At 42.4% G+C, this 13,454-nt stretch overlaps 1 protein-coding gene across 2 annotated transcripts in view; it reads left to right on the top strand.

Moving 5' to 3' along the window:
• The window catches only part of LOC310773412 (kelch domain-containing protein 2-like), a 52,497-nt gene extending 41,112 nt beyond the window's left edge, over nt 1–11,385 (top strand). For both annotated transcript variants that reach the window (XM_083633288.1, XM_083633289.1), the window contains exons 8-14: nt 2,662–2,742; nt 3,288–3,346; nt 3,435–3,544; nt 5,889–5,961; nt 7,636–7,723; nt 7,849–7,901; nt 8,014–11,385. In XM_083633288.1, coding sequence (XP_083489414.1) covers nt 2,662–2,742; nt 3,288–3,346; nt 3,435–3,544; nt 5,889–5,961; nt 7,636–7,723; nt 7,849–7,901; nt 8,014–8,137 — 588 coding nt within the window. In that variant the 3' untranslated portion in view covers nt 8,138–11,385. The remainder of the gene's footprint in view (nt 1–2,661; nt 2,743–3,287; nt 3,347–3,434; nt 3,545–5,888; nt 5,962–7,635; nt 7,724–7,848; nt 7,902–8,013) is intronic.
• The last annotated feature ends 2,069 nt before the right edge of the window (nt 11,386–13,454 follow it).

Raw genomic sequence — 13,454 nt, 5'->3', positions numbered from 1 at the left:
AGTGCAGGCAGACACAGAGAGCATGTAGCCTACGTAGTCAGTGCAGCCAGACACAGAGAGCATGTAGCCTACATAGTCAGTGCAGGCAGACACAGAGAGCATGTAGCCTACGTAGTCAGTGCAGGCAGACACAGAGAGCATGTAGCCTACGTAGTCAGTGCAGGCAGACACAGAGAGCATGTAGCCTACGTAGTCAGTGCAGACAGACACAGAGAGCATGTAGCCAGCCAGGGGAATGCATGAGGCTATATTTATTTAGTTATTTCGGTTCATGAGCGTCGGTTGTTGGTCAGGGGAGAAAAAAATAATTTTCACCATCCCTAGTTTGGTCAGTAACATGGGTCCTCTTCTCTGCTCTGCAGTAGCCTATACAGAAAATACATTTTCTGGGATCCCATCCTACTTTTATCCAATCAGCAGAGAGGATCCCATCCCACTTGTATCCAATCAGCAGAGGATTCCATCCCACTTGTATCCAATCAGCAGAGAGGATTCCATAAATGTATTTTCTGTTTGCTGCAGAGCGGAGGCACTGGGAGACCCACATTACTGACCAAACACTATCAGTGATTGCTGTCGGAATGTAGAGCTATTTAACACTTACCTTTAAGCTATTTAACACTTACCTTTAAGCTATTTAACACTTAGCTTTAAGCTATTTAACACTTACCTTTAAGCTATTTAACACTTAGCTTTAAACTATTTAACACTTACCTTTAAGCTATTTAACACTTAGCTTTAAACTATTTAACACTTACCTTTAAGCTATTTAACACTTAGCTTTAAACTATTTAACACTTACCTTTAAGCTATTTAACACTTAGCTCATTGAGTGCCAGCCACTTTTGGAGAACGGACGCTCCCAGTGCCAGAGTTTCAGAGCGTTTTCAGTGATTTCTCGAGGCCCACAGAATATCGTGTGATATTACTATGTAAACACTGAACACGCACATAGAACGATGAGACTCTCTTCTATCATCTGCAAAAAAAAGTTTATTGATACCATTTTCCATTCTTTAGTTATGAGCCGGAGAAGATAGGCTGTTTTGAGCAAAAAGACAGGTTTCAAATTATAAGCTGAGATATTCAGCCTTTTGTGAAATGAAGCATTTCAAGCACATTCACTGACTCTAGCTAATATTTTCTGATGTAGTGACGTGGTGTAGTTGTGTGGTGCCTGCGTGCCCCACCCCCCTCTCCCCCCCTCAGCTGCAAACTCCTCCCCACACTAACACACAGCCTAACACGCACCCAGTCTATTTTCGGAGCGCTCAGTTTTTGTGCACCGGGCGGCTCCCAGCGCGACACGGAAATGCCAAACCGGACTGCAGGGAAAGGTTTGGCCCTTCGGCGTCGGGTGCTGCCTTTCTGGCGGGTAATCGTGTGGAGAAACTATATGCAGACAGACAGACAGAGGCAGAGGAGCTCAGTTGTGGGCGCGGATTGACTGTGTTCGCAGCCAACGTCAGCTGCAGACAGAGCAATCTATATGGCTCTGGCTGCAGCATGCATCGGTTTATTTTTGATCACGCCTTTTCCCTGATGTTTTCCGGACCTTTCTCTAATCTGGAGAGCACTGTCGCCACCTAATGAGTCCGTAAAATAGGTCATACACATCCAATAGCTCCCATATTTGTACAGGAGATGCCTGAGGCTTTGATCCACGTCCCACCGTCAAAAAACGCAATTGACGAACATACTCGTCCTTGGCACTCTACGTTACTAAACGAATTGACGAACATACTCGTCCATGGCACTCAATGAGTTAGCTTTAAACTATTTAACACTTACCTTTAAGCTATTTAACACTTACCTTTAAGCTATTTAACACTTAGCTTTAAACTATTTAACACTTACCTTTAAGCTATGTATCACTTAGCTTTAAACTATTTAACACTTACCTTTAAGCTATTTAACACTTACCTTTAAACTAACACTTACCTTCAAGCTATGTATCACTTAGCTTTAAACTATTTAACACTTACCTTTAAGCTATTTAACACTTACCTTTAAGCTATTTAACACTTACCTTTAAGCTATTTAACACTTACCTTTAAACTATTTAACACTTAGCTTTAAGCTATTTAACACTTAGCTTTAAGCTATTTAACACTTACCTTTAAGCTATTTAACACTTACCTTTAAGCTATTTAACACTTACCTTTAAGCTATTTAACACAGCTTTAAACTATTTAACACTTACCTTTAAGCTATTTAACACTTACCTTTTAGCTATTTAACACTTACCTTTAAGCTATTTAACACTTACCTTTAAGCTATTTAACACTTACCTTTAAGCTATTTAACACTTACCTTTAAACTATTTAACACTTACCTTTAAGCTATTTAACACTTACCTTTAAACTATTTAACACTTACCTTCAAGCTATGTATCACTTAGCTTTAAACTATTTAACACTTACCTTTAAGCTATTTAACACTTACCTTTAAGCTATTTAACACTTACCTTTAAGCTATTTAACACTTAGCTTTAAACTATTTAACACTTAGCTTTAAACTCTGGTGTTTCCTAATAGCAAACAGTAGCCTCATATTTCATAATAAACCCCATTTATTTCATACCTTGTACCTGTTATGTGCCGTAATCCAGTTTTTACTGCTGAAAAAGACCCCTAAATCTTTCTATCTGACGTGATCTAGGGGAACCCCCCGTCCCCCCGAGCTGCACATGGCTGTGCCACAGTGGGCAACAGAGGCTATGTGTTTGGAGGACGATACAAGGTCAGAGAAAAGCAACAATTTAACATTTGGGCCTATTTAGCCAATAGAGAGGCAAAGTGAACGTCACTTCCTGCTTTTCTCCCTGTACCAGCTGCTGAAGAATATGAATGGCGGTGAACGGAGAATAACATTACTTTTTTGATCCCGTTTGAATTGTGCCACGGGGTGCCAACGTACATTTTGTCAATTTAAAGCATAACTTTGCATGTCAAGAAAGTCGCAGTTTGTCGCTAAACTGTTGCACTAGAAGTTATAAATCAGAAAGACTACATACACTGTCGCCTAAGTGACGTCACTTTCTCTACCGGCAAAGCTTTTGAGCGCGAGAAAGCAGGAAGTGACGTTTCACTTTGGCTCTCTATTGCTTGAGAATTTCTGTCATGTATTGTAAGCATGGATTGCCAAAATAGCTAAACGATAAAAAAAATGCAAAACATTCAGTTTAATATACAGAACTTCACAATGTATCAGGTTTGCATATATTATCACAAATGATGCCCAAAATGTTTATCAGTCAATCTCAACACCTCTCATCCCCTCCACAGAACTACCGGTTAAATGACCTGTACTACATTGACATGGAGACATGGGAGTGGCATGAAATGTAGGTGTTGCAGAGATGTCAGCCTATATCAGTCTGGCCTCACAATGACTATTCTGGCTTACAGCTCATTGACTTTCTGTCCCCACAGGAGTGTCCCCCAGCAGGGTCCCGTGGGCAGATCTTGGCACTCCTTCACTCCTGTGTCACCAGACCACATCTTCCTCTTCGGAGGTTTCACCACAGACAGAGAGGCACTGAGTGAGTGTGACACTTGTCCTGGAGGAGCAAATAATCCAAAATGATCCCCAGTCCCAGGCAATCTCTAACCCAAGTTCTTACTGCCTGTTTAGTTGCCAGTTATTTGACTCATTGTCACGACCCAATCTGAGTTGCTACCTGATCTAAGTCGTATTTGACAACATTTTAGCTGCTAGCTAGCTTTGGTGAACAAGTATTGGAAACAAAGCACTATCCATATTTATCATCACTTTGGCTGATGTGATGTGAAACAGGATGGATTTGTTTGCTACATCAGTTAGCTACCTAGCCAACTCGGTAACTAGTGATTTAATAAAATGGCCATGGCAACATAAAAGCTATAGTTGGCTAGTGAGTCTATGTAATGGGTCTGACTCTGCGTTGTGTTTTGATGAATTAAATAATGGACAGTTCCCCAGGGCTGTTTGAACAATGTTTCTGTATTGACAATGAGAAAGCACATTCAGAAGTGAGGTCTCCAGACCATATTTCAAGAAGAAGGCCACTCATGCATAATCCGATCATCCCCTGACGACAGTCAAGTTCTAGCATAACGTGGTCAGTCAAAGTCCTAGTATGACGTCTGCTATGACGTCAAACATGACGTCAGTTAATCCTCATATATATAGCAAGGGTTCTACGTCACCTCTCTCTCTCTGGCCGATCATAGCAGCAGCTAGTTCACGGCAGTCTATCTCCCTTGAAGCCGTCCTCCGAAGCATTGTTTTGCGGCTGTTTTGCACCACATCTGCAGACCGAATCAGCACCCACTCCTGGCATGTCGGATCCCGAGCCAGAGCAGTCCTGGACAGTGACGACAGCTTAAACAACGATACCCCGTTCCGGATCAGCCACGGAGCGTATTTGCCCTCCGAGACGCCTGACGACACCGGCGAAGCGGCCGTGCCACAGGCCGCCAACGTAGCCACAATGAGAAGGCACGGGGCGCGCCACAGCTCAGCAGCCGTTCCTGTCCCGGGTGTTCAGGCGTCCAGCCCCAGGCCAAGCTCAGTCAATCACAATGGTCTCTCACAGCATCTTTCCCAGGAAAAGTCCAGGAACCAAGAGAGACAACAACATGTACATAAAATAAAATAATAAAAATAATAAATACATAAAGTGCACTGTATAAATAAATAATTCTTACACATGGTAATTTACATCAAAAATAATAAACAGCATAAACCCACATACCTGTATTGACAATGAGAAAGCACATTCAGAAGCTCAGTCAATCACAATGGTCTCTCACAGCATCTGTATAACATAACAGTGAAATCACTATCTGTCTCATACTAGTGGCTAGCGCCATTTTCTTGAAAGTAACGCGACACTCTAAGATGACGAGATTCACAGCGTCCATGTGACTCACACAACCTCAACACACTTCGCCTCTACTTAGTAGATTTATGCATGAAACAAAATAAAACTGCAAACCTAAAACATACCAGTGTAGATACAGTGACTTTACAATGACTTTAGGAGTATTCCTCACTAAATTAACATTATATTTACAACCAAAACCATTGAAAATACGGAGAGCAAAGTAGCGCATACCTTTCCCAGGAAAAGTCCAGGAACCAAGAGGAAGTACCAAGTTGGCCAACGCGCGACAAGAACAGCCGTTTACAAAATAAAATACTCTGCGTAAAATAAAATGTAACTTGACATTCTTCAAAGTAAAAGCTCCAAATAATCTGACAAAACATATACTCTGCCCTGTTCATGATATAGCGCAACAACATCCAACTACTACATCTACATCAACCTGAATGCTATTCAAGTGTGAGACTACATTCAGGTACACATGAATGTGTGGTAGTGAGCTCATGGGTAACGGGAGGTCTGTGCCATAACCTTTTACACTCGCGCATGTGTGACTCATGTTGTGTTCACCACAACTCGGAACGCACGACAAAGTGGGCTCCGACCTGTAAAAAACAAATTGTCAAAACAGTCGTCGAGGTCGGAATTACACGTCAGAAATCCGGGTATCATTTTGAGCTCCAATTTGTCCGAGTTGACGTCATCAAAGTGTTTGTTGACCTAATTTGAGGTGTAATTATGCAATATGTGATTATATTGTTTAGATTTCACTTTGATTATAGCAATCTGTTGAATTCAACAGCTATTTTACCAATGAAATTAGCCAGCTGTGTATGTTTTTGTAACTCCGACTGTCTCTGAGTTACAAATGGCGTGAGCGCAACTATTCCGGGGGGTCGGGGAAAAAATCTGGATTGAAAGTTGTGCTCAGAGTTGTCTTGGATGCTGTATCACATCTACAGATTGGACAGTGACAGCACATTTGTGTGACTTAGATGGGGTAATCTGTGTTTTACAGGTGATGCCTGGCTGTACTGCGTGAGCAGAAATGAGTGGAAACTGTTCAAACATGGTCACACAGAGAGCCACAGGTAATTCTCTCAGCTCACAGTGTGTGTGCAGTTGCATATTAAAGCTGCATTCAGTGATGTTTTTGTGTTAAAATAAGTGTTAAATGACTCTACATTCTGACAGCAATCACTGAAATAGAGTGTTTGGTCAGTGACTTGGAACCCCCAACCCCCCACTGTCCTCTATCTCTCTCCTGTAGTCCTGCAGGCAGGGCGGACGTATCTCCTGTCCTCTATCTCTCTCCTGTAGTCCTTCAGGCAGGGCAGACGTATCTCCTGTCCTCTATCTCTCTCCTGTAGTCCTTCAGGCAGGGCAGACGTATCCCCTGACCTCTATCTCTCTCCTGTAGTCCTTCAGCCAGGGCAGACGTATCTCCTGACCTCTATCTCTCTCCTGTAGTCCTGCAGGCTGGGTGGACGTATCTCCTGACCTCTATCTCTCTCCTGTAGTCCTTCAGCCAGGGCAGACGTATCTCCTGACCTCTATCTCTCTCCTGTAGTCCTTCAGCCAGGGCAGACGTATCTGCTGACCTCTATCTCTCTCCTGTAGTCCTTCAGGCAGGGCAGACGTATCTCCTGACCTCTATCTCTCTCCTGTAGTCCTTCAGCCAGGGCAGACGTATCTCCTGACCTCTATCTCTCTCCTGTAGTCCTTCAGCCAGGGCAGACGTATCTGCTGACCTCTATCTCTCTCCTGTAGTCCTTCAGCCAGGGCAGACGTATCTCCTGACCTCTATCTCTCTCCTGTAGTCCTTCAGGCAGGGCGGACGTATCTCCTGACCTCTATCTCTCTCCTGTAGTCCTTCAGGCAGGGCAGACGTATCTCCTGACCTCTATCTCTCTCCTGTAGTCCTTCAGCCAGGGCAGACGTATCTCCTGACCTCTATCTCTCTCCTGTAGTCCTTCAGGCAGGGCAGACGTATCTGCTGACCTCTATCTCTCTCCTGTAGTCCTTCAGGCAGGGCGGACGTATCTTCGCAACCGTAACTCGTAGAGACTCACGGATCTGACCTTCCGTTTCCCAGAAAATGTCAACATTTCTCTGATTGGATACAAATTTGGCGTCAACCTCCCACTATCCAATCAGATAAATGTTTTTCTGGGAAAGGGAAGGACAGATCCCGATGCCTATATATATATATATGACCTATATGTATTTTTCCACCCCAAATCCAATGCAGCCATCTGTGAGTTTCTATGAGTTACAGTTGCAGAGATACGTCCGCCCTGCAGGCATGACTACAGGAGAGAGATAGAGGACAGTTGGGGGTTTCAAGTCACTCACCAAACACTCTATTTCAGTGATTGCTGTCAGAATATAGAATCATTTAACACAAAAACATCACTGAATGCAGCTTTAAGTAGGTAGACTGTTCTTGAACCTGTGAACTGTTTCAGCAAGCAGCATTTGACCCTCCCTGCTGTAATGTTCCTGTGCAAGACACTGACATGAATCATGTTTCTATTGGGGGTCTGTGATACACAACCTTGCCCTACTCAGGAGCCACATTGACACACAAAACATCTTTGCAAGAGCCACAATCAAAAAAAAAGTCCCGTTCCTCCCTTTATTTTTTTATTGATTGATTTATTTCTATATTTATTTTAAGTAAGACTTAAAAGAGCCACAACTACCCATAAAAGAGCACGTGGCTCGAGCACGACATCTCCTGACTTTGTGCTTGTGTGTTCCAGACTGTGGCACACAGCGTGCTCGGGTCCAGACGGGGAGGTGTTTGTGTTTGGAGGTTGTGCCAACAACTTGTTGTCTCACCACAGAGCTGTGAGTCACATACACATAACCTCACATCACACACACAAAGATCAAACCATGCTATCCGTACAGAAGATATTGAGACTCTCTTTCTTGATGTTGACATTCTCTCTTTGCCCTTCCCCCCCGAACAGGCTCACAGCAATGAGTTGTTGGTTTTCAATGTTCAGCCCAAATCACTAGTCGGGTGAGTATGAGCAGAAGGGAACTCACTGCTTAACAAAGTGGACTTGTATTTGATATTCTCCTTCTGATGCTAAATGTTATACATCTGGATCCTGTTTATCATCTGTCTCCAGATTTTGTATGGAGGCTGCTCTGCAGCATAGGGAGCGCCTGGCTAGTTCCTGGGACTACTTGCCCAAACACCTCCTGCATAGCCTCCAGCAGAGAATGGCACGCATCAACACACTGGGCTCCTAGTCTAGGAGGAAGCCATCAGTCCACTCCAGGGGGTGATATGTACGCAAGACATGGAGAAGATTTGAGGGAAAAGTACTGGTTGGTAGTAGGGATGTTCATTTTGAAAATTTTCCAAAATCGATAATCGGTGAATATTAACGATCAATTATCGATCATCGATTTTATTAATACCGTACTTAGAAAATTTTCAATATTTTCAATTTTTTTTTTTTTTTTTTTTTTTTACAAAATGAATGCCTATGGCAGAAAATACGAAAGACAACGTGTTCTCCTCAATGAACTCTTTATTTCAATGTGTCTCCTCTCCAACACTGCTGTCCCCGGCGCATGCCGGTGTGAATTTCCCATGTTTAAAACAGTTTTGTTGGCACAAAGGCCCGTGCCCAGCCAGAAAACTAGAGACTATATGAAGCTCCACCTCACGTTAGTCGGCTGTGCAATGGAGTGGGGCGAGGAGGAACGAATTCCACCCAAACCTAGTCAAAAAAAAAAAAAAAAAATTTTTTTAATAATTAAAAAATCGATCCAAATGCCACAGGATCGATTCCAATCCTTAACGATCGATTATCGATTTTCGATAATTGATGAACATCCCTAGTTGGTAGAGCAGGTAGTACTAAAGAAAGTACTGGTTGGTACTCTAAGAGCAGGTAGTACTTTGCCAGTGTGCCACAAAATATTTGCTTAAAGGGATACACCAACTTTTGGGAGTTTTGCCCATTTGACATATCACCCATACATAACCAAGATACACAATACCTTTACCGTCACTCTCCGTACAGTATTACTGTTAGTGTATACTATTAGTATACTATTTGTATACAGTGAGCTACAGTCGTCCAGTTAGTATCGCCAATGAATTATAGGAAACGGTACAGCCGTTCAAAGTAACTAAAAACACATTTAAAAGTTCTATGTGCATGTTGTGACTCGAGGTACTCGCCATGCGATGAAATAATAATCCATAGTTACGTGAAACATCATTTTCATAGTAAATCCCCACACCGAGTTACTTCCTTGTTTGAATCTATTTACCTTAAAAAAAAGAGCATTTCTCAGCATTTTGGATTAATATTTCATCTCGTGGTGAGTACCCGAGTCACAACATGTACATAGAGCTTTTTGGCGCTGTTAGAAATGTGTTTTTGGTGACTTTGAACGGCTGTACCATTTCCTCCAATTAATTGGCAATACTAACTAACTGAACGACTGTAGCTCACTGTATACTGCATGGAGAATGATGTTAAAGGCATTGTGTATCATGGTTGTGTATTTAGGCAATATGACAAATGGACCAAACTCCACAAATGTTGGCGTATCCCTTTTAACTCATTGAGTGCCAGCCACTTTTGGAAAACGGATGCTCCCAGTGCCAGAGTTTCAGAGCGTTTTCAGTGATTTCTTGAGGCCCACAGAATATTGTGTGATATTACTATGTAAACACCGAACACGCTCAAAGAACGATGAGACTCTCTTCTATCATCAGCAAAAAAAAGTTTATTGATATCATTTTCTGTTCTTTAGTTATCAGCCGGAGAAGATAGGTTGATTTCACCAAAAACAGACGTTTCCATCTAGAAGCTGAGATAATTAGCCTTTTGTGAAATGAAGCATTTCAAGCAAATCACTGACTCTGAAGCTAATATTTATGACCTGAAACATCTGAACAGTAATTTCCTTCAATAAACAGCACCCCCACCCCCCTCAACTCCAAACTCCTCCTCCGTGGGAGTGTCTCTGGTGGGTCTGCTCGCTCTGCTGCGTGTGTCAGGCGAGTCTCTGCTGCCTGCTATGGCAGGCTCTGCTGCCTGCGGATCCACGTTCGGATGGCGGCCGCTCATCGGGGGAGTCTGGATCGGGCTCGCTGAGTTCATCTGCGTTTCTGGGGTTTCGGTTGTGAGCTGGGATGAAGCTGCGTCCGATTCTAGGCTTTCTGCTGCGCGTTTCAAAGTGCCTGCACCCAGAGTCTATTTTCGGAGCGCTCTGCCTTGTGCGCCGGCTCCCAGCGCGACACCGAAAAGCCATTCTCATGAGAATGGTTTGGCTTTGGTTTTCTTTTCTGGCGGCTAATCGTGTGGAGAAGCTATGCAGCAGAGACAGAGGGGCTCAGTTGTGGGAGCGGATTCGCAGCTAACGTTAGCTCCAGCCAGAGCAATCTGTGCCGCTCTGGCTCATGCATCGGTTTCTCTTTCATCATGGCTTTTTCTGCTGTTTTTCCTCAACTTTCTCTAACTTGGAGAGCACTGTCGCCACCTAATGGGTCCGTAAAATAGGTTATACACCTTCAATAGCTCCAATATTTTTACAGGAGATGCATGAGGCTTTGATCCACGTCCCACCGTCAAAAAACGCAATTGACGACTTTAGTCGTCATTGGCACTCAATGAGTTAAAAGCAATTAACAATAGTGAAGTGTCATGGCTCCGTGGAAAGTGAATTCTGACTGTCCACCAAGGTTCACAGGTGATCCTCAGTCGTTTCAATCAATCAATCAGTCAAGCACCTATGGCAATTTTATTTTTAGTTCTCATATGTATATATTGTTTATAATTTATATATTGTGTGGAATTGTGTGGTTCCTGTGTTTTGAAAGTGTTTAATCATTACTTACTGAAGAAGGCTTTAAAGTTATAATCCATAAGATTTCACTTTTGTTCTCTTGGGTGACACCAATGGCGGTGAGTGGTAATTGCAGGTGAGATCCAAACAGTGTAATTATGTGACAATAGTCAGTTTGAATGTTCGGCCATAGTAACCACCTGTAATGCGAGCAGACCGGAAAAATTTAGCTTCTTATCCTACTTCACACAAGAGTTGTCGGGAACCTACAGTAACTTACAGACTCTAGTACAGTGAGTCTATTGTGTTAGCTCCGCCCACCCTGTGTCACCACAGACACCAAGTTGATAAATGCTGCAATACTGAAAATGCTAAGACTTCCATCAATGAGCCATAGGCTCAATCACCATTGTGTTCACTCACTATGAGATAGAAAGTGACTTAACAGACATTTATTTAGAGGAAGATCGTATGATGGATTATAACTTTACAGCCTTTAAAATGTTCTTATGTGGCTCCTGTAGCATTTAAATCAGTAACTGAAAGATTACTATAAGCTATATTGTTGAGCAACATTGCACTGAAATGCCTCATCAGTAGGACTTTTTTTCTTATTTGTTTGGTTTGCACAAAATGTGTTTCAAAGGTAAATTTGGACTCAAGAAAGAATAAACACAAGCTGGAATCAATTGTTATTATTCATTGTTATTAATTTACACGTGAAGAAAAACATCTTCTGCATAAGACGCATTCCATCTAAAAGATAAAACCACTTGCATCCAAACAGTTCAAATAGTGGCGCTGTACTACTGATCTGATAGCAATATTTAATCCTCTTCATGTTTGTAAATGACGTAGAAAGTCTGCACAGTATTATGACCGTCTGCATGTTCTGTATCCATAAATAAATCCCACGCTTCTTTACAGGCCCATGTGCGCCCCCATCTGTTCAGTTTGGTAGCGGACACTTTAACTTCGCCTGGCATGTTTATGGACAACCTGTAACACAACAGCTTGCCTGGTCACACTAACCAAGACAAACTAAACATATCATTTTAATTTTTAACACTTTACACAACACATTTTTATTGATTGATTTTTTCCAGATCCCCCCCCCCCCCAATTTTCTCTCCAATTGTACTTGGCCAATTCGCCCCCCACTGCCATGGTCGCTGCTCCACCCTCTGTCGATCTGGGGAGAGCCGTAGACTAGCACCATGATTCCCCCGACACATGCGCAGTTGCCAGCCGCTTCTTTTCACCTGACAGCGGGGAGCTTCACCGGCAGGACGTAGCACGTGGTAGATATCTTTCTGTGTGAGCAGAAGTTAAACATTTTGACTGGGATCCTCATTAAAGACTATATTAGGGCCTAAACAAAGTGTTTTTCCATCAACAAAAATGAGTCATGATTGTAGCCAAAATTCCACGAGCATAACACACTGTGAGCTGAACCAAGCAACAGATATTTTCTTGGAAAGAGGTGCTAGCTACTGTTTTAATTCAACATATCATACTATCAACATTCAAAATCCATTTGCCACAAATGTGTCAAACAAAGGAAAATGGTTTTATTACTTTAAAACAATAATATACTCAGTCCCTGGGAGTGGGGCACTTGCGACGTGTGTGTCTATCATGTGTTAAAAGCACTGCTAATGTTGTTTATAAGTAGAAAATAAAGCTTAAAGGGAATGAGGCATGATTTCTATTCGCACATAGGTTACGCAACAACCACGCCCTGTGCCCGCCTACGCAGCAGTCAAGCGCCGGGATTGGCCAGGCGCCCATGCTCACGGTGAGACTGACAAGGTGAAGGCCACAACAGACTCGTCCGCCTCGTATAAAGCTTAATAACAACTGATTCACTTGGACTTGTCTATTCATAGTATTCCCATGATGTCACATTCTGACCAATATGGCACTTTACACTACACACAGCTCATTGGCTATGTGTAATTAGATTGTAATCACCTGTTAATTGATTACAATCAGACCAATATGTCTGTGTGGTGATGTCACAGAATACTATCAATAAACCACTGGTCTACTTGTTGCTGTGAGTTTTGTATTGTTGTGCTAACATTCTGGTATCATCAACCTTTATTTAAACAGGCAAGTTAATTAAGAACAAATTCTTATTTTCAATAACAGCCTGGTGATAAACATGGACCTGGAACCATTCTGCCTATGTTTGAATCTGGTTTTCTATTTTGACACTTATGAGCACTCAGTGCAGACTCAGAGTAGTTAACTGTTACTTTAATGATTAATACATGTCAGTTCGTGAATATATTAGTTAATCATTAGATAGTTGCTGATTAGTCGGTCAATTCCTGAATAGAGTGGTTAATGATTAGTAAATGTGAAAATAATAATATTAATAATTGAAAACAAAATATTAAAAATATATATATACCCCCCCCCCCCACCACCACATCAATTGGGTTAGGGTATGGTCGTGGTTAAGAAAACCCTAATCTTAACCACATCTATTTGACTTGCTGCATGTTCTGTGTGTTTGAGCTGGGTTGTAGTCCAGTGGTGAAAGACCATGCCTTCCAACCCAAAGGTTTGTGGTTTGAATCCCGGTACGGACACTAAAACCTTTTCAAGTCTTTCATTGGGAAAGCCATAACAAAACTGCCTAGAGATCCATTGTAAGTTACCTAGGCTGATGGTCTAGGGGTTAAGGCGGTCACCTTAACAGACCGCATTGTATGCGGAGAAGTGCAGGTTCGATTCCTGCAGGGGATTT

Source organism: Poromitra crassiceps, assembly GCF_964638095.1.
Source record: "Poromitra crassiceps genome assembly, chromosome: 3".
NCBI classification, from domain to species: Eukaryota; Metazoa; Chordata; class Actinopteri; order Beryciformes; family Melamphaidae; genus Poromitra; species Poromitra crassiceps.
The sequence above is the reverse complement of the archived record's forward strand: the minus strand, read 5'-3'. Positions and strand labels throughout refer to the sequence as shown.